Here is a 25,877-nt window from a genome sequence, read left to right as displayed (position 1 = left end):
GACTCAGTTTGATGGTCGATTTTTGTTGACCATGTGAAAATATTTAGAAAAAAATTTTCGCCTGCGGCGCTTTTTTCACTCTTTACATAATATTTTATCAAAAATAAGCTTATTTTTTTCATATTTTATAACTCAATAAGGTGTATGCAAAGAATATTTTCCATTTTTATTCCGATATAAAAAAGATTTTTTGAAAAAAAATTCAATTTGACCAATCTTTGCCTGCGCCCCCCAAGAAAAAGCTGAAATGAGGTCCCCGATTGTTTTCTACCGAAAGTAAAAGCCGCTTTTATGCCGCATTCTTTTATGATGCATTCTATTTACCTAGGACAAGGGTTAATGAGAAATATACAATGTAATTTATGGATCTATTTTGCTTTTGCCATTTTTCTTGTACTTAAATTTGTTTATTCCCATTTTTGAAAAATTTTTTTTTACCCTTGATTTTTAGCGTGATGGAAAGAAGAAAATTTTGTTATATGGGGGGGGGGGGAAATTTTTTAAACCTGGGTGGGCCCCCTTTGACTCCTGGCATGCACTAATTTCAGTCCCAGTTCGCCACTGCCTATAGCTATAGCTATAGCATTAATTGCAGTGTCGAGAGACAGTGAGGTAGTCTCATGTAGTTTCCACTATTAAGATACAAGTTTGCCAGTCGTTTCGTAACTCGGTGTAAACTTTTATGTAACCCTGTTGTACTAGGAAGTGCGGAAGTTGCGGAAGTTGCAAATTACTCATGCACTCTAGCCGATAAAAAGATCTACGGATGCATAAATATATATGTAATATGTTGAGAGTAAAACGCAATACGTACATTTTTGTTTTTTTTTTATTATTTTTTTTATTTTCACGTGTATGTATAGTAGATATATTCTATTACATTGGCTAAATTGTATTTATATCAATAAAATATATGAAATAATCAAAATATAAAAGTTATAATCCTATGTAATAAAAATAGCACTATTTTATAATCATTGCAAATTATATCGACATTTAGTTTCTTCATAGATTCTTTCAATTAAAAATTTCAATTACAACTTTCAAACATTTTTTTGTAGATGTCTATGTATATTCTTATAAAATTAAAAAAAAATTGAATACACATAAAATTATCACCGTATATATTTTTTAAAAATAATAATAAAAATAAGGAATTTGTTGTATGTAAATAAATATACAAAATCTTTCATAATCACATTTTTTTTGATTTTTTTTTTCATACGTAGAGAGCAATGTATTCACAAATCACAATGTACATATATCATTATAATTTAATCCTTTGAGTACCAAAATACAATGCATACAACAATACATGTATATTTTTTATCACATTCCATTTTTACAATAAAAATTTATATAATATTTGGTCACACAATTCTAATCTTGTATATGAAAATTTCAAATTTCAAAATAATAAAAAAACAAATAATATATTCACGTATGAATCTGTATTATATATATATATATATATAAATTGCACAGCATTCAAGGCACCCCCCAATCAACGACCGATGTTTTCCAATGAAGGAATGTTTACTTTAAAAAAAAAATCATCCACTTATCATATTACATCTTATCGATTAAAACATGAAACAAATATAATTATAAAATTTGCTCATTTAAAACTATCACCCATTCGAATCAATAAAACAATCTATAAAATTTGGGCAAAATCCATCGTAGAAAAAACAATATTTTGGCATAGTCGATCAATCAACATAAGTCTCTTGTGCTCGAAATTCTTAAATATTTAAAACCTTACGAATATTCGTATTCGCTGCCTTAAAAATTCAACGTATAAAAAACAAAGATTGGAAATGATTCAATATAATGCCCTTATAAATAATGCAATAAATATGTGTACATTTAAATATTTTATCTCGTAGATTTTAGCTTCCATCTGAGGAACAGGAAAGCGGAGATTCTCAGCACGAGGAAGATGACGCAGAGCGCGGCAATATCCAATTCAAAACTAGCATCCAACATATCGAGCTCTTCCAGAGTTGTTTCGGGCGATTTGAAATGACAATACGTCTGAAAGCAAACAGAACATCAATAAATCATACGTCAAAACAACATATACTTCAACTTTAAATGCCTATGATCCGTATTTTATGTTTAACCCTTTGGCTGCTACGAGGTTTTTCAATGTCCAAGCGAAAAATGCTAACATTTGTAATTATTTTGAAAAAAAATAAATATAATATTTTTTTTTACATACTTACTTCGCCGAACACTCGTAATTTTTATAATACTTTATATACATTTTTAAGAAGCAGTCGTGAACTCGTGCTCTCTCTTTCTGTCTTGCTTTTACATGCGTGCGTGCGAAAGAGATACCTACATATATACACTAAATAAGTTTTGACGATTGTTTTCCGAGGCTTTATTCTTTTCAATAATCTATTTTTAGATATCGATGTATCCTTACAACATGCGATATATTCGAAACAGGTAGCGGTCTCTCTCTCTTTCTTTCTTGGTTTTAATTGTGTACGTATGAGCGAGACACACAAGGATGCGAAGTTTCTAATAATCAAATAATTTTTCAACATGTATCATAAACATTTTGTATGCATTTCAGTTGCATTTGATTGATTGCATGAATTCGTGACATCTCGTGACCTATATAATTGAAAGCGGATTTCTATTGTTTTTTGCCATTTATTTTAACTCTGCAAAATGATATCGGACAGTGAAAGTGATGAAAGCGAATAATAGCTCCTCGCCGAGGAACTCGACAAATCAGCAGCTCTACTGATTCTGAAAATGAATTTATCGATAATAATCAATTCCCAAGTAATAACTCCTTATATGACATTGACAACGAACCCGAAATTTACTTTGATGATGAACCCGAAATTGAAGAGCTTTTATTTAAAAAATTGATAAATATTTATAAAGCTTGATTGAAAAATAAATATAAATACGTATATAAAAAAAATGTTTCGTGCCACTGATGCGCTGGTGGCTCAAAGAAAGTATTGAAATACGACAATTAATGACGTCAACAACGATCGTCGTAGCAATCTTCGCCGATTTCAAAACAACGATTTATCGTTGTTGTAGCAGTCAAAGGGTTAAAAATCAACATTTTGATTTAATGACCAGTTTAGTTCATTATTTGACAGATTAAGTTACTCAAATACTAGCAGGAATAGTGAAATGATTTTTTTAAACATCAAAACTAGCAATGTTTTGCTAACTTAATACATAAAGTATATATGAATGTTACAGTCGAAGTGTATTTTCAGTTGTGATATATTCCAACTGGCGTTTTACGTCATTCATATTCGAATACAATTCAACTAGTTAATTATATCTCTACAATTACAAGCGCAAATACACTTTCAACAATGTGCGCCAGTTGTACATAATATAACCGTTGAGTTTTGACAGCTCTGATATTTTTATGAATGCTTTAGAATCCAACAATGCGTTAATATTTGCTAGATATTACGAATAAAGGTAATTAATATCGTATTATTATAGCTTTAAGAATGTGTTCAAAACAAAAATGTATCTTTTAAATTCAATTTACTAGTCGAGTGACGTTTTCACGAAAACCTAACCTTTCCATCTTACCTGGTACCAACTTATAGTTGAATTGTACACTGCAAATACACTTCAACTATAACAGTAGTTGGTACCAGATTAAATGGAATATATTTCAACTGGAAGATACACTTCAACTGTACCCCATATGTATATATTATTTTATGCAAACGTACCTGGAAACATTTAAGTTTCTCCCGTCCGAACGAATATGTAGCCAAGGCCGTCCCTTCAAAGCCATATCTAATATATGATAAGTACGTAATCCACCGCAGATATATCGGTATAGCATCAAACGACACGAAGAATCCGGAGAACAGCAAGAACGGTACCGACATCACTGGTGCAAGGAAGACGCCGTTCTGTAAGATGAGAGTGATAATTAGACATCGTGTAAGATTATTTAAATGATTTGTGTTCGATGATGTTGAAAGTACCTGAACGTTCATGGCAGCGCCGACAACGAGGCCGACACTTTGTGCCACAAAGCTGATGAGTAAGCACGCTGATAAGAACATTGAAAATCTGAACCATTCCAGTGGTTGTGAAGTCAGCAGATATACAATTACGACGTATATTATGCAGAATATTGCCTGAAAGTAGAATATCGTTTAATATTACGACGTCATGAAGTAATAAACGCATTATTTTAATGATGTACATATCGTTAGCAACCAAAATGCTATTCTATACATAAACAAATTGAATATGTCGACTGATACTTTATATACAGCGTCGCATTGTTACACAATCGAGATCTATACACAGCAAAAAATGCATCTCATTCAAACGACAAACCCTCATTACAAAAATACAAATGGATTATTATACTCACTTGGAAAGGTATATCCGACACGGTAATAGCCAAATAGTAGGACCGTAACGAATACCATCGATTGAAATTCTCTTTCAACAGTACGGGCATCTCTAATGGAACTGAAAAAATTCAATCAAATGTAATTTATACACAATTAGAATTCGATACGTAGTTTAAACAACATCACACTCACAACTGAGGATCGTAATCGTCATGGACGTGTACATAAGGAACAACATGTTGAAGAATAGAAAGCCGAGATTGGATAACACTTTAGCACCGTCATTGCCGATATCGTAATACAGAGCACCGATCAAGAATCCGACCAAAATGTGAGCCAGCAACCGTAAGTACATAAGGGTCTGGAAATAAATTTTAAAAATATAAAACAAACCATAATAAAATCGAATGAATTGTGTGAGGTATTGGATAACTACCCAATCTCTTCTGCTGAATAGCAATGTTCGTTTTAAGACGACCCAAAACTGTTTCAGCTCACCGACAGGATAACGTTTTTGAGACGTGACAAGACCGTCATCTAATAATGCAGCACTGATATTATCAGGCTTCTCTATATCCACATCTATGTTTATCTTGTCTCCTATAAAGTAATACAGTTATTAATATATAGCAAAAATATATACATAGTTAACATAATAAAAACAATATTGAAACAGTCAAGAAGATGAAAAGGAATTCCGGAGTTAGAAAGATAAAAGAAAGATTTAAATGGTAGCAGAGTAAAAAAAAAAAACAATCAATGGGTTCAGAAATTATGAGTGCATATCATTAGAAAGGTAATTCATATATGTAAGTTATATTGAATTTTAGTATGATTGAAAATTAACGTAGATAAGACCAAACAAATGTTCAACAGCTATTGCATGCCTGATAGCATTTCATTAGATGATAAAATAGTAGAAGTAGTAAATAATTATTTATATTTAGGTCAGATGAAGAGATAAAGAGACGTATGACATTAGGATGGAGTGCAATTTGGACGAATGAATGTTGTTTTTAAATCAAAAATGCTACTCTGTTTGAAGATGAAGATCTTCGATCAATGCGTTTCGCCAGTGATGACGTATGGATGTGAAACTTGGACATTGAACGCTAAGATGCTACACAGAGTACAATGCACTCAAAGAAGTACGGAACATTGTATTCTTGGCATAACGAGGAAAGACAGGAAGCGGAACACGTGGGTGAGAAGTATGACAGGACTAGTGGACATAGTGGAGCGAGTGAAGAGATTGAAATGGCAATGGGCGGGCCACATGGCTAGAAGAACGGACGAAAGGTGGACAAAAGAAGTGCTAGAATGGTACCCGAGAGAATGTAAAAGAATAAAAGGAAGACCGCAGGAAAGATGGATAGATGAAATTAGGAAAATGTATGGGGTGAGATGAATGAGAGTTGTGCAAAACAGAGACGAGTGGAAGCGTTTTGGAGAGGCCTTCATCCAGCAGTGTATGGTGAGTGGCTGTAGATGATGATAGCATTGAATTAAGCGATGAACAAGATTTGTGAGGAAAGTGTTGTAGGAATATGTAGATAAATAGTTACAAAGATAATTAATGTAATGTATTAACAGAATACAATACATGAGCGTATATACCTTTAGCAATGTCATTAGTGGCAAAATTTAATACGCCATTATTGACACCGTTTGTATGTTCTTCGTTTGAAAACTTTTCCACAATGTTGGCACTTTCATTCTTGGCCAAGCCGTTGAGCTGTGGATACAAAGCATCATCGAAGATATTCTTATCGGTCAGCTCTAGTACTTTCTTAGGCGGAGTTCTGAATTATTAATAAACAATTTCGTATTAATTGTATGTGTTGTAGAAAATTACATTGTATTTTAATAAAATTTGATAGTAACCTAATGTCAAGTTTGCCGTTTTCGATAGCGTTGACAAGTTTTCCAGTACTATCTCCGTATTCGCCACATGTCACTTCAATGATGAACGAAGCAGGATTGTGATAAGGTGGACATTGGTGTCCTTGAGCACTCAACCAATCGACTGAAAATTAATAAGAATTTTAATATTTTGATACTATGTATATAATACATAGAAGCTCATTACTTAATACATTACACACCTAAGCATGTAGTGCCTCCTTGATAGACGCATTTCCCTTCGGCCAGCGTGTACAGATGATCGAACATTTCAAACAAGCGAGCGGACGGCTGATGAATTGTGCATATGATAGTCCTTCCACCTCTAGATAGAGTTTTCAGCAATGAAATACACTGGAAGCAGGAGGAGCTGTCCAAACCAGACGTGGGTTCGTCGAAGAACATGATCGGCGGATTGTTGACGAGTTCGAGAGCAATCGACAGCCTCTTCTTCTGTCCACCAGACAGATTACTAGTCATTGTCTTACGATGCTCAGCCAAACCCAAAGTTTCTAAGATTTCTTGAGTCTAAAATCAAATCAAAACACAATTCAAACAAAATTTTCAAATATATAAGGTAGAGTGGAAACAATTGAACAATTAAAATCCTAATAGTAAATACATTAAGAAGTAAATATTCACTAGTAAGCACTTATTTTAGGTTAAAGGCTCATAATAAAGCTTTTCGACCAATAGGAATCCAGAATTTAAGTATATCTGCTGCAAAAACTACTGAAATATACATAAATAGGGTAGCATTAAGCCAAAAAGTCATTTATTGACGCTCTTACTGTAACATATATAATATTTAGTTGATTGATTTGTATACGGTTTCTGTCTTCAGCAATTTCATGTTTGCTTTGTTCAGTATAAGAGCGAAATAATAAAATTGAATAATAGTAGATAGCATCAGCAACAATATGAAGCACTGTAAATTTGATTTTATACGTGTATGGGTCACTTGCCGTAAGGCTTGCCCGACGTTAAGACTAAATAAACACTGTCTAAGCTAATCCATGTGTATCATTTGAAACCCCCTGCATCCGGGATCCTACATACATATTATTATTTATCTCATTACCAGATGTGGAGCAATTTGCATGCAATTTGATATTAAAAGTATGCAAGTTGATTTTAAAATCATACGAGTAGACGTTAAAAGCAATACTATTCTCTAGAATGTTGCTTTTAATATGCGAGATTTTCACAGCAACTCTCATTGTTATTCAAGTAACTGGAATGTGTATTCATATTATAATAATAATATTCTTTTTAAGTAAAACAACAGTTGAAATAATTTGAAATCAGACTTTGTTCAGTGAGTTCAACAATAAAATAATAATGTCACTCGGGTGAAATCAACACATTGCTAAACATGGTCCATCACGTTTCTCAGTATGATCTATGTAAAGGTCTATTAATAATAGCATATGACAAAACCAGGAAATTTTTTTCAAAAGAATATTTCTATATACTTGAATTATTAAAAACGTTAATGAACATTAGAAAATCATCGATGTACATTTTTTGAAAATTAAAAAAATCAATTTCAATATTTATAAACAGGCCCAACCCAAGGATTCTGCCAAAACAGCTACCCAAAAAACCAGTACTGTACTGGTAAAACCAGTAGGAATAGTCACTTTATAATAGCACAGTTCGTATCGGTAACTGCACGAAGAGTATTTTTGATACATTTTATATAGACACATTCATATATTACGTGACGAAGACGTAACTGCGTAGCTGACAAAATCTATTCATACTATACAGCAGTACATGTCATTGTAACGTATCAAACAAAACCGGTTTTTTTTTTTGGTCACTGTGGAAATATTCCGCACGATATGACGTCATAGTGGCGAGTGCACGCGTATTAACGAAGGTGCGCATGCGCATATGAATATTTTCAGAAATGTCATATTGTGAGAATATTGACTCGACGATACGACGCAAGCAATATTACGCCGTATCGTCCCGTTTTGTAGCCTTACACTTGGCCAAAACTCGTCTGAACGTGCAGGAACCGTGAGGTGCTGGATAGTATGAATAGAAACTGTCATTTACGTGAGCTGCTGTGCTGTGCTGTAGCCGTGAACTGCTGGATAGTATTAATAGACTTTAAGGGCGAAAACACACAGCAAGTAACGTGGGACATGGGTTTTTTAGATAGTTTAAAACATGCGAAAAAAATGTGGCATGCCCAGAACACACCGTCCCAAAATCACCCCCCTGGAGTGTTTTCGGTAAAATTTTATCCTTGTATTTATCCTTGCTTGGCAGAGATCGATAACAGGGTATCCCATATTTGAAGAAATGTAGGAGACCCCTAAAGCGGGGAGCCAAGCACACGACGTGCCGTTCTTCCCTGTGTGATTTCGCCCTAATTCGTTGAAGTTCTTCTTGGATGTTATCCTTCAACTCTTGGATAAGTTGAAACTGAGGTAGTCCTCAGGCAGACGTCGCAATGGACTTTGTGGCATAATGCTATCCTTTTTTTTTAATATTTACTTTTCAATTTAAGCGTTCATTTTCAAGTTACAGTTCTTGTAATTGTTCCTATATGATACAACGTATGTATAAATACTTACAACTTCTCCTTTGGTCTTATACGATAGGTTAGGCGGCAATTTTAGATTTGTAGCTACAGACATGGCCTCTTCAACAGTGAGATTTGCATGCAATTGATTATCTTGCATAATATAACAAGATAACTTCCGAAATTGTGATAAATTGCGTTCAGTTCCGTTCATGGTTATGCTGCCTTCAATGCCGGTAGTTCTGGTTTGATAAAAAAAAAATACATAAAAATCGTTTTATTCACGTTGTGAATTATTTAAATAAATAAAATAAAATGTGCGCACTTGTATCCTGTCAGGATATTGAGCAGGGTCGATTTTCCAGCTCCGGACGGTCCCATGATAGCTGTGAGTTCTCCGGAGCGCAATCTCCCGGACACGGAATCCAAGATTTGTTTGACATCTGGAAAAGTAAAAAATCAACAATAAATAACACGTTTAAATACCAAACATCCGCGGTATACAAAAACATTCACACTATCAATGTTTACGAATGTATAATATACATATGTTTTTGACAAATGGCGATTTCACCCGCCGACCGAGTGATTATGACGTGAAAGAAATGTTATTTTGTTTACTACAAACGCTCCCATAATGTAAAACATTCAAGTTTTAATATTGAAGGCGTGCATTGTTATGAATTTAATGCCCTCAGTAGGAAATGGTCATTAACATATTTAAATTGCGTCGATTCTGAATTGATATTCCGATTCTAAGTACGTGAACTGAGGTCGCAACGATGAGATTAGAGTTTTTGTCATTTCAATGCGCTTCCAAACGATTATCGTAGCGATTGTGAAATTTTTAATGACTGATTTGATGGAACAGTCTGGAAATGACTCGTTTTAATACGTTCGTTAGCTTGTACGGATATTTCTACATCAAACAAAAAAAGAGTAAAAAGTGCTCCTAACAATGGTTAATACGTATTGTAAATAATATGGTAAATTATACAATATATTGTATTGAAATTATAATTAGACGAATTGATCATTATTTTTTTACTATTCATTACTTTGTTGTCATGTCACACGCTTTTTGGGGCGATCCATTGTCAATATAAAACGATAGATATATGCAATGACGTTATTTTATTGTTGAAATCAATGAACAAAGTCTGATTTCAAATTATTTAACTCTAGTTTTACTTAAAAAAAATATTGTTATTATAATATGAATACACATTCCAGTTACTTGAATAACAATGAGAGTTGCTGTGAAAATCTCGCTTATTAAAAGCAACTTAGTATTGCTTTTAACGTCTATTTGTATGATTTTAAAATCAACTTGCATAATTTTAGTATCAAATTGCATGCAAATTGTTCCACATCTGGTAATGAGATAAATAATAATATGTATGTATGATCCCGGATGCAGGGGGTTTCAAATGATACACATGGAGTAGCTTAGACAGTGTTTATTTATACGTCTTAACGTCGGGCAAGCCTTACGGCAAGTGACCCATACACGTATAAAATCAAATTTACAATGCTTTATATTGTTGATTCAATTTTATTATTCAATTTTATTATTTCGCTGTTATACTGTACAGAGCAAACATGAAATTGTTGATGACAGAAACCGTATATGAGGATTGAACTAATTGATCAACTAAATCTTATATATGTTACAGTAAGAGCGTCAAATCTCGAATCAGTTAAGACTGACTAGCTTTGGTTTTTAGCTAAAGCTTACGAAGCTAGATTCCGCAGATACTCTTACTAGACAAAATATACACTGACGCGCAAATGGACTTGCTGTTGTGCACTAGTAAATCTGCTAACGAGTGAAATTTGAGTGGTTTGACCAGAAAAATTTTACATTCTCGACTTCGATCTCGATTTTGATATCGAAGTCGAAATTGATATTTTATTTTTTTCATATTTTCTGGCGCGGTTTTGTCGCCGCGCGGTAATGTCGAGGCGCTTATTAACCGAGCGGTTTTGACTGGACACCATGTATTACAAATACCGAGCGAAGCCGAGTGGAACCACTAGTATATTTATAAAGGGATAATATTTTTTGCACGGCTATAAAATACATTACACGACATATGTCAAATTAACATTTCTAAAATAGCTCGCACGACCCAATCGGGATCCGCCCGGCAAATCAAACGTCAAATGGGTTGCAGGTAATAAAAATAAAATTTGACGTTTCAGTGAAATCATAACCAGTTATATTTTCACTGGGTACAGTCCAGTGAAATCATATCCAATTTCATTTTCACTGGCCCCTATCAGTGAAATTATAATTTTTGACAGTTGGATGAGAGCGAGTCGCCCCACTCCTGTCCATTCCAACTCTCCACACATCGTAATATCCATCCAAACACGTCATAATATCTTAGCAGCCAACACTTATTTATTTAAGGGTTAGGTTAGGTTAGGTTAACCTTTGAAGGACGGAGCGTCGAGATCGAACGAGTGCCCCGAACAGGGGTCGCGCAAGACCCCAGTATTTTGTAACCAAAATACAGCTTTTCTCAATACAATTGGGTTCAATATATGTATATCTTATTAATCATTTTATACATCAACATAAAAATTTTTAGTTGTATAGCATGTTTTTGACTATTTTTGTATTAAAAAAACCGAGAAGCATCGACATGTGTTCGCGCATAGGTAAGGCCCACGGGCGACTGAAGTCACGCGCCCAAAGCGACAAAAGCAATAGCTAACGAAAATATATAGCTGTCTCTTTCTCTCGCATTGATTCATCGATCAACAAGAATCTGCAAGCGAACAGTTAAAAACATTAATTATCGCTACCGCCTTTAAATCATACATACTTTGGAACGTAGAAATGTATAAATGTATTTTTTTACGATGTACCCCTTTTCTAAATCATACAAAATCAATTAAAATAAATTTCTATATATAGTTCATTCTAGGAATACAAGAAATATAGGGTGTATAGCTTTGAAAACCACATAGTTATTAGAAAAAACGTAAAATTGGGGCATTTGCATACCCCACTTCGGTGAGGCAGGGTAAGTTATGGTTGATTTTATTAATTTAATATTAGGTAATTAGAGTTGGTATTTATTTTTGTCAAATATTATTTTTGTTACTGGCAACCCATTTGACGTTTAAAGGTCTGTTCATACTTAACAGCACTGCACGGCTTCAGCACTGCACGACTCCGTTTCAAATATGTCATTTTATTACATTTCTATTCATATCTACCTACACGTCGCGGTCACGTCACGTTTACAGCAATTTGGCCGAGTGCAAGGCAAAATCGGCTTACTTATACATTAGAAGCCATGACGATACGGTGCAATATTGCTTACGTCGTATTGTCGAGTACTTGCAATATGAATGCATACACGTGCATTCGTAGCTACGCGTCAGAATACAAGTCAGCAAAAATGTTTCGACGTTTATCGAACGAAAAATTATGTATAATCGCGCTGTTGTTGGAAGAAGAAGCTCAAGAAGGCAATAAAAAAGCACGGAGGCGTTTTGATGTGCATCCCATGTTAAAAAATAGAAAAAACGAAGGAGAGTTTTGGACACTGTATAAGGAGCTTATGGATGATGGACAAAATTTTTTTAAATATTTCCGTAAAAAAAATTTTTTTTTTAAATATTTGCGCCAAAACCATGTCGAAAGATTGAACAGGTGTCAACTGGCTCTATCGATAATTGGTCCAAAACGGTAAAGCGGCAGACTCATGGCACGTAATTCGCGTGTATATTTCCACGATGGCCAAAAAAACGGATACGATACGTTGACGGATGTTGCTGTAAGGTATGAACAGGAAATGTCGGGTACTGCTTTAAGCCTGCCGTGGCGTAAACGTGACGGTTGGTATGAATATACCCATACAAAATGTACCAAAGAATACTTTTCGTACGGCCGGATACCTGCTGAAGTCGGTACGTGCTGACTAGGTATGAATAGACCTTTATTCGGCGGGCGGACCCCGATTGGGTTGTGCGAGCTATTTAAGAGAGGGGCACTCTTTTTATTTGCAGGTAGAAATGTTTTAGAGATGGTCATTTGCATGTAAAGTCATGATAAATACTTGATTTGTCTGGAAATAGGGCTATTTTTCCGGGCCGATAAATGGTAACCATTTATATACATAAATAAGAGAATCTTCAGAACGATTATGACATATTTCAAAGTTTTGATAATACAAAATAAATTTGCTCAGATTGCAAAACTAGCATTCCACTATGCATGTAGTAGCATAATGAGCCTCACTCCATACATACGTAGAATTGTGAAACGTTACGCAAAAAAAAAACACCTCAATCACCGAAGCGAAAAAGTATTCTGAGTATAAAGAAATATTCCAAGTACTAGGTAATACTTTTGAAAAATAATGGGCAAAACCTTGAGTCGGTGAAGCCGAGGGAAATGTATCGACAGAATCAAAACAAGTTGCACATGAGTCAAGAAAATGGAAAAATCTTAAACAAAAACACGTGCACAAGTTCATAGCTCTCGCAATTCATCAGCAAAAGTGCATCTCATTATTAAACCGCGAAATTAGCAATTATAATACATGCAAGCGCACACAACATGTACATATGTACGTTGACATTACAAATAAGAGTTATCACGGTAGCAGAGACCTTTGCACCCGGTTAATATGTCGTTGACAAAGGATTTCATGTGACTCACATCGTTTAGTACTGGGAGTCAGATAATTGAGCAAAAATACAACAATGCAATTAATTGGCAGTGCAATAAATGCCCAAATTATTATATGTACATACAGTATCAATCAATATCTATGTACTATTCGGATTATACACACAGAGTAGCCCCGTTATCATATTATGTATAATCGAAAATGCTTCGACTAGATCAATGTCCATTATATACAGCGTGTTATTAAATAATATATGTAAGTAAATATGCCGAAAAAGTGTATCAAAACTGTGCCGAGTGAAAGTTTTCTCCGGTGTGACTTCAGATACAAAACAAAATAAAGAAAGTGGCATAACGCATAACGTCTTAAATAACCCATAGCGTTATTTGATGTAATGATGTTGAATTTATAAACATTTCACTCAAGATAAAAATATATTTATATAAAAAAAATTATAAAACAGCTGGTTTTAACATACGTACATTCCAAATGCTGATAGTGCAATATTGGCATGATGATGATATGATTGTATATCAATCAACGGTCAAGGCTACAGTTTGTCAAAGATTTGATAAGGTTATTTTAAAATAAATAAAAGGATATTTGAACTGCTTAAACTAAGGATTGCAATTTACCGCCAAATTTCATAAATTTCATAAACGGTATATTATTTTTCCTCCTACCGGTATACCGGTATTTACCGGTAAATTAAAAAAAAAAACAATCGTGGATTATATAACTGTACTATATGGTCAATTTTTTTAAATCTCAGATGAATAATGTCTAGTTTAATTTAGAAAAAGTCAGAAGATTCAAATACCTGGGTACCTGGCTAAATGAAGAGATGGACCCATACGAAGATCTAAGAATCCGCATCGAGACAGCTAGAAAAGCATTTATCAAAATGAAGGCGGCGTTTACAAACAAGCATCTCAATCTTCGTACGCGTTTAAGATTAAGACAGTGTTACTACATGGATGTGAAACGTGGACTCTGAAGACCAGGATGGTTAGCCGCATCGAAGCTTTTCAGATGTGGGTTTTTGAGGCGTATGCTGAAGATCCCGTGGACCAAAAAAGGATCAAATGAAGCTGTCCTCGGCATGATAGGGCCGGGCCGCACCGCGCAACTTTGTCGGCCGACTTGTTGCGTGACACGAAACAATGTATGGAAATGTGTGCGGCAAACAAGGTGACGAGTGTGGCATGTCCCATCTACCTGCATGCATTGGTCTGGTCGCCCTCAGCTAAGTTGTTCGCGAGTTGAGCGGTGCGGCCCGACCCACAGGGAGAGGCAGGGAACTTGTTTCTGTCATCAAGCGGAGAAAGATGGAGTACCTCGGACACATGATACGGGGTCCAAAATGCGAATTTCTCCGTTTGATAACCATGGGGAAAATAGAAGGTAAAATGGATTGGCAGGGAAAAGTTGTCTTGGCTTCGAAACATGCGCATGTGAACCGATATGAGCGCCGAAGAATATCTTCAAATAATCGACGAGGTGGTCGCCAACGTTAGGATGCGGACAGGGCATTGATAAGAAGAAGAAATTCGTGATAATTAATAAATTATTTTATATCCTTTATTCTCAACCAATCATATTTATTTATTTAAAGTTTGGATTATTCGAAAGTTTCGATCACAATTGAAACAACTGTCTGACCATATTTATTACGATTTGATTAGTAGGTGTTGCCAATTAATTTATCAATTTGAAATTGCCACAATTAATACTGAAAATAAACAAATTACAGACAACCTAACCCACAATATGCCATTTGCAACGATTTCTAATGTTATATTATGTAATAATATGCCTGCATATGTACTCAATTCGCGATAAAATAGTATACTGTAAATACCGATAAATTTTACTGGTATTTACCGATTGGAAAATTTTGCCGATTTACCGGTAAACCGGTATTGCAATCCCTAGCTTAAACCCGCACTCAGTAGTATTCAGCACGTGTTTTTTTTTTTAATAGTTTCGCACATGGGAAAAAACGCTGCTAGGTCAAATCTGTACCGTCGCGTCTCTTCACAAACCTCACCTCCTGGAGTGTTTCCGGTGATAATTTATCCTTGTATTGACAGTGATTTCCATATTTGAAGAAATGTAGGAGAAACAATAGGATCGTACGGATTAACACTGACATGAAGACACGTCTAAAACAGCTGCAGTCCACCTACACGTCCCGTGCCGCACTTTTGAGTGCGTTCTTACCATTAACCCTCTCTCACCGAAGTGGGGTATGCAAGTGCCCCAACTTTTACGTTTTTCGTAATAACTATGTGGTTTTTCAAAGCTATACACCCTATATTTCTTGTATACCTAGAATGAACTACAAGAAATTTATTTCAATAGATTTTGTATGATTTAGAAAAGAGGTACATCGTAAAAAAAAAAAAATTTATACATTTCTACATTACAAAGTATGATTTAAAGGTGGTAGCTATAAGTCTGAATAAAAATAAAATAAAAATAATGTCTAAAATAATGAATAAAAATAAAATAAAGATAAGATAATAAAAATAATGAATAAAAATTAAATAAAGATAAGTCTGAATAAAAATGTTTTTACTGTGCGCTTGCATATTCTTGTTGATTGATGAATCAATGCGAGAGAAAGAGACAGCTATATTTTCGTAAGCTACTGTTTACGTCGCTTTTGGCGCGTGGCTATTGAGCCATGCAGTCGCCTTACCTATGTGCGTTTGCGTGTTGATGCTTGTCGCTATATTTTAATACAAAAATAGTCAAAAACATACTATAGGACTAAAACATTTTTATGTTGATGTATAAAATGATTAATGAGATATATATTGAACCAATTTGTATTGAGAAAAGCTGTATTTTGATTTAAAAATACTGGGGTCTTACTCGACCCCGGTTAGGGACACTTGTTCGATCTCGACGCTCCATCCTTCAAAGGTTAAGCAGTCTCATATATTATTCACACTTTTTACATCACGTTTTTTAAAGCAATCGGGTTAACTCGATGCCAGTAGTTTGGACGATTAACTTGGAAGTCCAAAACGTAAAAAAAAAGTTTAGCCACGCTGCGAGTAACGTCTAAGTTACTCGCATCGTGTCAACCCGGTATAAAAGAACGGTTTTGACTGTTGAATACATCAATTGTGCACCGCTTTGACCCCAACGACTTTGGTTCTTTACACTTAAGTACCATAAAAAGTAGACATTATTTATTCATAATACTGACATCGGTTTAACAGTTTGTTATTATCATTTAAGAACTTTTTTGTTTTTAAATTATTGAGTTGTAGAAAGTTTTCAACAGTACGGTTTCAGGTTGTGAGAACCACATTTCTTTTATATGTTTATGACCTTATAAATATAGCTATGTATACAACAAAACAAAAGGAAAAAAAACACAAAGGATTTGACACAGAACCAAACTCGGACTAATTTAATTAAATATTTATCGATTTTTAATTGTATGGAAGAAGCATTGCGGGTCGAAAACGGACAACCGTAAATTTAAAATGCAAATAGTGGAATAATTTGCATATAAATGAAGCGAAAACACTGAAAAGGAATAAAACGTATGACTATACGAGACAGGTGAGGTCAATCTTTGCATGAAAACACACTCTTTAATTACGAATTTTCATCGACAAAGGGAAATGTGCACGTTTTCACATCGACATTACTACACACGCAATAAATGATACGCTGAAATTTAAACTACATACATTTCGTATACACAAGCACATTGTATATTTCAATTGAAATGTATATAAGATATATGTATGTACATGCATACGACGCAATATATATACATACTATTTATAATATAAAATTACATAATACGCAATTCAAATTGCGCTCTGCATATATGTATGTAATTCAATTACGTATGTATATTAAAAATATGTCAAAAATTTTGAGAAAAATCGGTGTAGTATAGATTGCGCAAAAAACCGAATCACCTTCTACAATTTGAATTTACAGAAATTAAAAAAAAGGTCAATATACTGATATTGGCTATCGGCATTGAGTCGGTTCATTTTATGCAAAGAAAATTGTAAAACATCAAGGTATGTATGTGCGTATGTAAAAATGAGTACTTTGCATTGATGTTTTAAATAAATTTTAAGTTCGATTTACATATGCGAGGAGCGAAGCCACTAAAGCCTCTTAAATATGCGAAACTGGCTAATTAAATAAATTGAGCAAACATCACAGTAACTAAATGTAAATACAGCAAAAAATATATATATATTCGGAAAAACCTTCAACTTCAATTCTCAATGTCAAATTTCGAATCGGCCACTACTTAGAATTGCATGTAATTAAGACGTAAATTTTTTTACGATTCGATAATTACATTTAATATACATCAGGGTCCAACTTTGGATAATTTTAATTTCAAATCCGTGTTTAAGAATAATTTATATAAAATATATAATGTATATAAAATTTCGATGAGTTAAAAAAATGTTTATTTTTGTACGAAAAAACTATCTATGATAAACGTACATACATACATGCAGCATACTAATACTGTATATATGAAATGATTAATACTATTTGTATTATTGATTATTTATTACTTATTATAGTAAAAACTAAAAATTTATTAAGAACAGAAACGGGAAAAACGGGACATTTCAAATTTGTTCGCGTCGCCACCTGGGTTGTTAGGGTAAAATAAACAAACAATTGAATAATTCCAAATGTGTTCGCTGTCTGCGTTTATCCGACAAATTATCAATATGTTTAATTTGATTATTAAGTATTAATTTGAAACTTAAGCATTCACTTATCGAAACACATCGAGAAACGGGAACGGGAATTGCTTGCGTTATTGTGGCATTGAAACGCATGCCGGGTTCAGCTAGTTTGTATATAATATATATATATATATATATATATATATATATATATATATATATATATATATATATATATATATATATATATATATATATCATCAGAAGTTCATAAGATTGTAGAAGATAGCGCCTCATTTGTACGGGCGAGCGTGCGGGGATGGAATAGGGGGACAGCGCGGGGCGGAGTGAGAGGGCGATGCGAGTTGACCGAAAGGGCTGTGCATGCTGAACTCATTAGCGACAATAGCCTCGGGTATATTCAATGTATCAATTCCTTTCTAAAACTACCCGTTGTAATATCAACGGGCACAATACTAGCATATAAACATTTTTAATATTTAAAAAAATATTCCAGTATGAAGTCTACTAAGAAACTGATTATAATACAAAAGCGATGATGATATAAAGCTAATACATTCAAGATAAATAAACATCCTACATATATATATTTATATTTACTCGGCAGTAAATAATGTTCACATAAAAAATAAATCCATATATTTTTAATAAATTAAAAAATGCCATGAAGCTTCAACGGAAGACTCATCCTAAGTCAATTTACATATCGGTTCAAGTATGTATGCATATGTAAATACAAACAACTCAGGGTCCAAGATGGAAATTTTCACGAATGGGAGCTCTCAATAATTTTCAAAACATGATTTAGTTTTTTTTTTATATTGTACCTATGTATTATAATACATTATATGCAAACATATCAGAGCCAATTCAATAAAAAAAAAATCATTGAAAAAGCCTGGTGTAGAATGTAAGCTTAATGGGCCACTGTTCGAAGAAGAGTATCTTTAAAATATTTTTATAGGTATATATATATATTATATGCATTCATAATACATTGATATATTTGTGTGTGAAACAACTTCTTCAAACTCTGAAACAACTTTAATATGACAGTTATCCTTTTAGACCAAGTGCATGTGCAAGTGTGCGACGCAACATGACGCGACTCAACAGGTCGCGACGCAACGCGACATGACAGAAAGTTGCGCTACGAATCATATTCATGATGTTTTAAAATCAAGTAAATATTTTAACAGAACCATCATTGTTTACAAGCAATAGTGAAAGTGAAGTACAACATATTAAAAGAACATTAGCGCGCTTCCTCACAACGGCTGAGCCTTCACGATTGACCGCACTTTATAAATAAAACATACGGCCTTCAAACGCGAAACTTCCTAAAATCAATTCAACCACATGTAAATCAGTGTTAAAAACATAAACGGAAATTAAATTAAAAAAGCATCGAACGAGTTATCAGTCATTGCGAAGTCGCCCACACACGTTCCAAATCAATAATGCACAATTAAAAAAAAAAACAATATACAATCAATAATAAATAGAACAAGGAATAAATAGTAGAGAGATGACCCGATCGCTATCGCTGGACTATTGAACCGACTACAAATAATACAAAGTACGAAATTATATTAACTAGATAAGCAAAATATGTACATCACTAAATGAGAGTAATAAAATAATATGTACTTAAAAAAAAACTCGGCTAGAACATTATCGCAACGTTCGTATACACATTTTAATCATTTATCTCTTATTATATTATAATTTGTTAAATTGGGCATTGTGTGTGTTTCGAACGAATAATCGTTGACCGTTAGGTGTAAAGTTTACATATGAATCATTCATCGTTTACGTATTATATCTCAATTTAAAAGCAAAGATCAAAAAAATACTCTTTATAAAAGCGACGGCAAATGAACACTAAGAATATTTTTCTAAAATTTACAAAAATCGTACTCTCTTCAAAAAATTTTCACCTACGGCAGACTCTAAATAATATTCAATTAAAAACTAATAAAAACCCTGTGAAAATAAAATAGCTTTGAGGACTGTTGAACAAGATCTCGATGAAAAAGCTAAGCATTTTTTTTTTAAATAGCTCTTTTAAAAAAATTGCCTGTGGCGCATTGTAAATAGTATATTAGTAACAATTTGTATGTGTGCAATGCAAATCCATATTTAGTCCATGTATGTGTTTTGGTAGGGTTCGAAACCCGTATTTGAAGGTCCTGCATATACAAAAAACGCCCGAGAAACGCCGGGCAGGTATGTTTGTTAGTGCAAATCTACAGTTTTCAATATAGAACCGCCAAATATGATATACAATCTCATGTTATAGTCGATCCGATATAAGAGGATAAGAGATTTTTTTCTCCTATCATCTTATCTTTTTAAGAGATAAGGAGATAGGAGAAAAAAGGTGTATTTGAAAAAAATGATGTTAATTATATAATTTACTTATATAAAAAATGATTCGTTATCTTAAACATAATGCAACAATATTGAATAAAGTAAAGGACTTATTATATTAGGTCCGATGTAGCATTAAACATACGAGAACCGAGCATGCTATCGCATTCGTGCAATGTGTTTGTAACATTGTAAGGACGTAAAATTATTATTATGTTTTTTTAATTCTTTCTTATTTAACTATATATGTATAATATTATTACAAGATAATTCAATACAAAGTTTTTAATAATATTACTGAAAGTTTTTCTGTCCATTACATGACGTTGACAATTACTTTTATTGTCTAAAAAATATATATAAATATCCATTAATATAAAATATATACGTATTCCATAAATAAATTAATAATATCAAGAACGTACGTATTTTATATTAAAATTTTATCAATGTAAATATTTCAAAATACGAAACACGAACTTAAAACTAACAAAAAATTAAAGTCAAGTTCTACCGACCGTTATACGCATCAACAATGTTGTATTTCTTGACCAAAATGCAATGCGAAACTGAAACGAAATGTAATTGGCCATTGCGAGTCGAATGGGGGGTGAATGCGATAGCAGTATCATGCTATGTAGATCGGTTCGATTATAGTCTAATTCATTCCTTTTTTTAAAAACATTTTATTTTATTGATTTTTAAAGAAAAGTGAGGAGGGGGGGGGGGGTTACAAATAAACACTTCTTTCTCACGTTTCGATATTATTCATTGACTTTTAAAGGTTGAGTGCCGCTGTTAGGAAATACATAAATGATTTTTAAATGACAGGCGGTAGTTTTAGTCGAAAAGGTTCACCACCGCTGCTCATAAGTTGATATAGACACTGTCTAATAAAATATTACAATGCTGTCGAAGGTTAACCGCATATTATGTACAGTTTCCGCATTTTTCATTTTACGATACTGCGGAGGAAAATTGGGAAAAGTCAACGTCAATAAAAATTAACGACATCGTCATTATCTATGTCAGAAGTGGAACCTTTTGTGTCGGTTCTGAAATGAGCTAATATTGAATGCAGGCAGATAACCGATAACGGTTATGGATTAGGCGTTTTATGTTACACCGTAACATAAAACGCAGTTAGATTTATTTGAATTTTGAATGTTAATTAAACCTCGATACACTTGAGAGACGAAATTATTATAATTGGCTGATACCAAGAAAAAACTTAAATAATTTGCAAGTCAAAATCCTAAAAAAAGAAAAAAGTTGTATGTAAATCGTTTTGAATAGTAAACTATTTTATGTGTTTAAGAGTGAAATACACAAAAAAAATTCAGATGTGACCAAACCATGACTTAATCTATGTATTTGAAGAATATAAGAAGGTCACAAAACAAAATTCGATATTGAACTGTACAGACACGTTCACACATACCGGCAGCATTATGAAATACTAATAGCAATGACAGCATTATGAAATACTAATAGCAATGACAGCATTTTTGATACAAATTGAGCGCAAATATAAATTTTCAGTTTGATACGTTCAGGGGTGTGGAAAGAATAGTGGCCACAACATTTTTGACCTTTCTAAGAGGAAAAAATCCCACTTCCGGTTTATTAAAATAAGTAATTTTTTTCAATTACATTGATACGAGAATTATACTTGAATTTTTTCGTGAACAGCACACATGTTTAAGGGGTCGAAAAAAATAGTGGAAGAAAAATCGAACAAGAGTAAACTGCCACTTCCGGTTGACGGATGTTTACCAAATTTTATACATAGCTTGGTATTAAGCTTAAACTTGTAGATATGAAATTTCAGTTCAATAAACAAAAAGGTTTCTGAGAAAAACATTCATCTACTAATCAAAGTTAGAATAACGTTATTTGTACTCATTTCAAAAACGTTATTTTCATGTAAGTCGAAAACATGACGGTTTATTAGAATTTTTATATATCGAAAAATGTGTAGCATGTTTCGAAATATTTTAGGCGCCAAACACGTCGCACACACCACGAACTGACTCTGGTCTCATGTACATATCATATTTGTATCAAAACCAAATGTTAAAATATCAACGAGCACAGCACTAGTCTAAATATAGTATCAAAATGTTTTTCTATACTGCCAATCAACTTGGGACCACCAAATTTGTAGACCGTATAGGGATTTTGGGACGGGTTGAAGTCTTTGAAAGGTTTTTTTTCGATTTGCATTCGCCTGAGCAACTAAACAAATAAAAAAAATTACATAGGTCGTACGATATGAATGACCGATACTGTATACACTTTTTGAATTAGAATTAGAATCACTATAGGTTTTATTATTGTTTCGATGTCATTTTAACTAAACTGGTGCATGTCGATGAAAACTGCAATTATTCGACGCACTATATTATACAAAAAGCATTTAATATTACAATGCAATTGAAAATATCGCAATTAACGTTCGTGCGATTGGTTACGTATTGCAAATAAACAAATCGACCTCGACACATTTTAGCTCATTTTCAGTCAACTTTGCCACTTATATGTAGATATTGCAATACATACTATTTAGTATATTGAAGAGACTGAAAAAACTAAAGAATCTTGCAGACAATAAAATGTGTACAGTGTGGTTCAAAAATGCGACCGGTTGACCACCGAGGAGTGTTCTTTCACCAATTGAAATCGTCTGCAATTAAAATAAACGAACCGATGAAAATGTTGAGCAATTCCAACAGAACACTTGGACGAGCATAAAGACCTATTTAAAGGGCACGAAGACAAAGTGACAACGTTTCGACGATACCGTTAATATATCGACTAGAAAAAAGTCTAGAAGTGTTTCGAATGTACAAAAAAGGTTTGAATTGTAGTGGTTTTGTTGAAAAAACCGAAGCATCGTCAAAGTCAAATGCGAAAAATGTCATTTTGTAATGAAAGTGCATTGAAAATTGGGTCACCAGAAGCAATATTGTACTTATTCAGTGGAGGATATCCGCGCTTGCGTATGCTGTCGTGTGAAATTCATACAAAGAAATCATACTTTCATGAAAAGAATCAGCAATTCAATGTAATGTGCCTCATAAGTGCACTTCAAATCATAGGATAACATCTTTTGGTGCATAATTGTTGCATTTTATTCGATGCTATCAAGATGACATACTCAAAAATGCTCATTTGAGTATGAGAGTTTAAAAAAACATCTTAAAATCTTGTATTTAAAAGAACCTATAATGCAAATTTTATAAGATACTAGCTGAACCCGGCATGCAATTCCCGTTCCCGTTTCAAGTGATGGTTGGAACTCAACAACGTCTCTTCAACGCCGTGTTGTCATAAATCAACTGGTAACGTGGTTACCAACGAACAAATTTCCTTGACTACACAATGGCGCTTCAAACTTTCGTGTCGGTAAAATTGTAATTACGAATATTATTATTAATAGGTTTTTTTTCACAGGAAGCTTCCCGGACATATATACAATAAATCCTGAAAGTTCCATCGTAATCGGTTGAGTGGTTTAGGAGCCGATACGAGACAGACAGACAAACAGACATTCAATTTTATATATATAGATAGTGTGAAAAATAAAAAGTTATAGGCGTTTAAACTAAAATAGGGAGAGGATGGCGGAAAGGCAAATAAATACGGCAACTCACCATTGGATGTCAAGATGGTCAAAATTGTAGCATTTTTTAAACTTACGATTATTTTTCATCATCGTACTGGCGGAATCGATTTGAATATATATTGTTGAACAAACCGCACAAAATGGCAAAGTTTCAAAACGATCGGAAGAATGTAGGATATCAAATCCAAATGTTGTCAGACGAACGAGCGAAGGCAAACATAGAAGAGGCTTGTAAAAAAAGTAGTCTTATATCTCATACTAACAAAAGTGGCATGAGCAACCATGATACTAATATAATGACTAAATGCTTATATCATAGTCTAAACTTATTTTTAGGAGGCCCAATTCAATTCCTTCAATCAAAACAATCCCACCTAGCAGCATGAGCGGTCCTACAACTATTCCTTCTCGCTATTATTGTAAATATTTCCACCTAGCAGCGGAGACAGACCTATGTTATTCCCAACATTTCAAACCTAAATATCGCCAGAAGCATGGCTCGGTGGTTGACCTTTTGCCTAGCACCGAGAGACGCCGGGTTCGATCCCGTGAGTTGACCTCGATTGAAAATAATTTATTCTGAGTATATCTGTAATGCTGCTGGTCAGACTTGGATATTTGTGATTCCAGGTCGATCGTTTCCTATCAGAGTTTGCCAATTTTCTCTGATATCATTGTTGAAACGGTCCCTAACTTAAATTGGCTAAATACCTTCCTACTATTTGAGTATATTAAGGTACAAAAAAATGTATGTAAAAGTTTTAAAAAATCATGGATGTCTCGTTAATTTAGAGTTTTCATTGTCTCGTAATTCAGCGACTAATGTAATAAAAATGCTGCATTGTTTGTAATTGGCCAGGAAGGTGCATTGGAGTGTTAGGCCTTGCTGGTATATGTATATAATAAAATAAAATCTAATTTCGCTCACTATATGAATTGGTATCTGAGATATTGAAAAATTTCCCACCTAGTGGTATGGGCAGTCTTTTGAATTTTCATTCTCATTCTGTCGGCATATAAGGTATTAAAAACACCCTTAACCACTATCAAAACTAGTTTTAATGCATTATTAAAGGTCAAAAGCCCATATTTGAACCCAAAATGCGAAAATACGCATATCTGAGCATGAGTAACATTGCATCAATGCACTTTTGTCAATCGCGTGCAGAAGACAGGAAGAACAAATGCATTTGGCGACGTCCCAATTCGTGCATCATGCAATTTAGACATACACTACAGCAAATTCTAATGGGAAAACAGTATTATATGCTTTTCATGTATTGCATTGACAATTTTCATAGGAAAAAAACTTGAGTTCCAGCGTCAATTTGATAAATGCGCCATTAGATATGTACTAGAAAAGGTAAGGGCAAAAGCAATCAGCTACAGACATCGCAAGGTTAACCTGTTGGATTCCTCTGATCTGAGCGAAATTTGTATTTAATCTTCTGGGTTCTGGGTTGCGTGTTCTAAACGATGCAAATTTCTAGCAATACTTTGAAAAGATCAATGCTATTTATTTAATTAGTCTCTAGACAATATACTCAGATAGTTACATACATCTAATCAAGCGAGAAGTGTTGAGAACATCGAGCATGAAAAAAGTACAGGTGCGGAATTAACAATCATCCAAGGTTGCAAAATGTAATTGCAGGTCGTGCTCCGATGGAAATGAGCGTGTAAATGCAAAGA

The 25,877-nt window shown here is 33.7% G+C and overlaps 1 protein-coding gene across 2 annotated transcripts in view; it reads right to left on the bottom strand.

Moving 5' to 3' along the window:
• Positions 1 to 848: 848 nt before the first annotated feature.
• LOC143916186 (ATP-binding cassette sub-family G member 4-like) overlaps positions 849 to 25,877 on the bottom strand; it is a 37,049-nt gene continuing 12,020 nt past the window's right edge. For both annotated transcript variants that reach the window (XM_077437155.1, XM_077437154.1), the window contains 11 exons: positions 9,143 to 9,260; positions 8,870 to 9,059; positions 6,482 to 6,806; positions 6,261 to 6,402; positions 5,994 to 6,178; positions 4,813 to 4,976; positions 4,569 to 4,737; positions 4,394 to 4,494; positions 3,996 to 4,151; positions 3,735 to 3,920; positions 849 to 2,037 (listed from right to left, as the gene is read on the bottom strand). In XM_077437155.1, the coding sequence (XP_077293281.1) occupies positions 1,879 to 2,037; positions 3,735 to 3,920; positions 3,996 to 4,151; positions 4,394 to 4,494; positions 4,569 to 4,737; positions 4,813 to 4,976; positions 5,994 to 6,178; positions 6,261 to 6,402; positions 6,482 to 6,806; positions 8,870 to 9,059; positions 9,143 to 9,260 (1,895 nt within the window). In that variant the 3' untranslated portion in view covers positions 849 to 1,878. The remainder of the gene's footprint in view (positions 2,038 to 3,734; positions 3,921 to 3,995; positions 4,152 to 4,393; positions 4,495 to 4,568; positions 4,738 to 4,812; positions 4,977 to 5,993; positions 6,179 to 6,260; positions 6,403 to 6,481; positions 6,807 to 8,869; positions 9,060 to 9,142; positions 9,261 to 25,877) is intronic.

The sequence above is a fragment of the Arctopsyche grandis genome, chromosome 8 (assembly GCF_051622035.1).
Source record: "Arctopsyche grandis isolate Sample6627 chromosome 8, ASM5162203v2, whole genome shotgun sequence".
In the NCBI taxonomy this organism is placed as follows: domain Eukaryota; kingdom Metazoa; phylum Arthropoda; class Insecta; order Trichoptera; family Hydropsychidae; genus Arctopsyche; species Arctopsyche grandis.
Note: the sequence above shows the minus strand (reverse complement) of the source record. Positions and strands in the feature narration are given on the sequence as shown.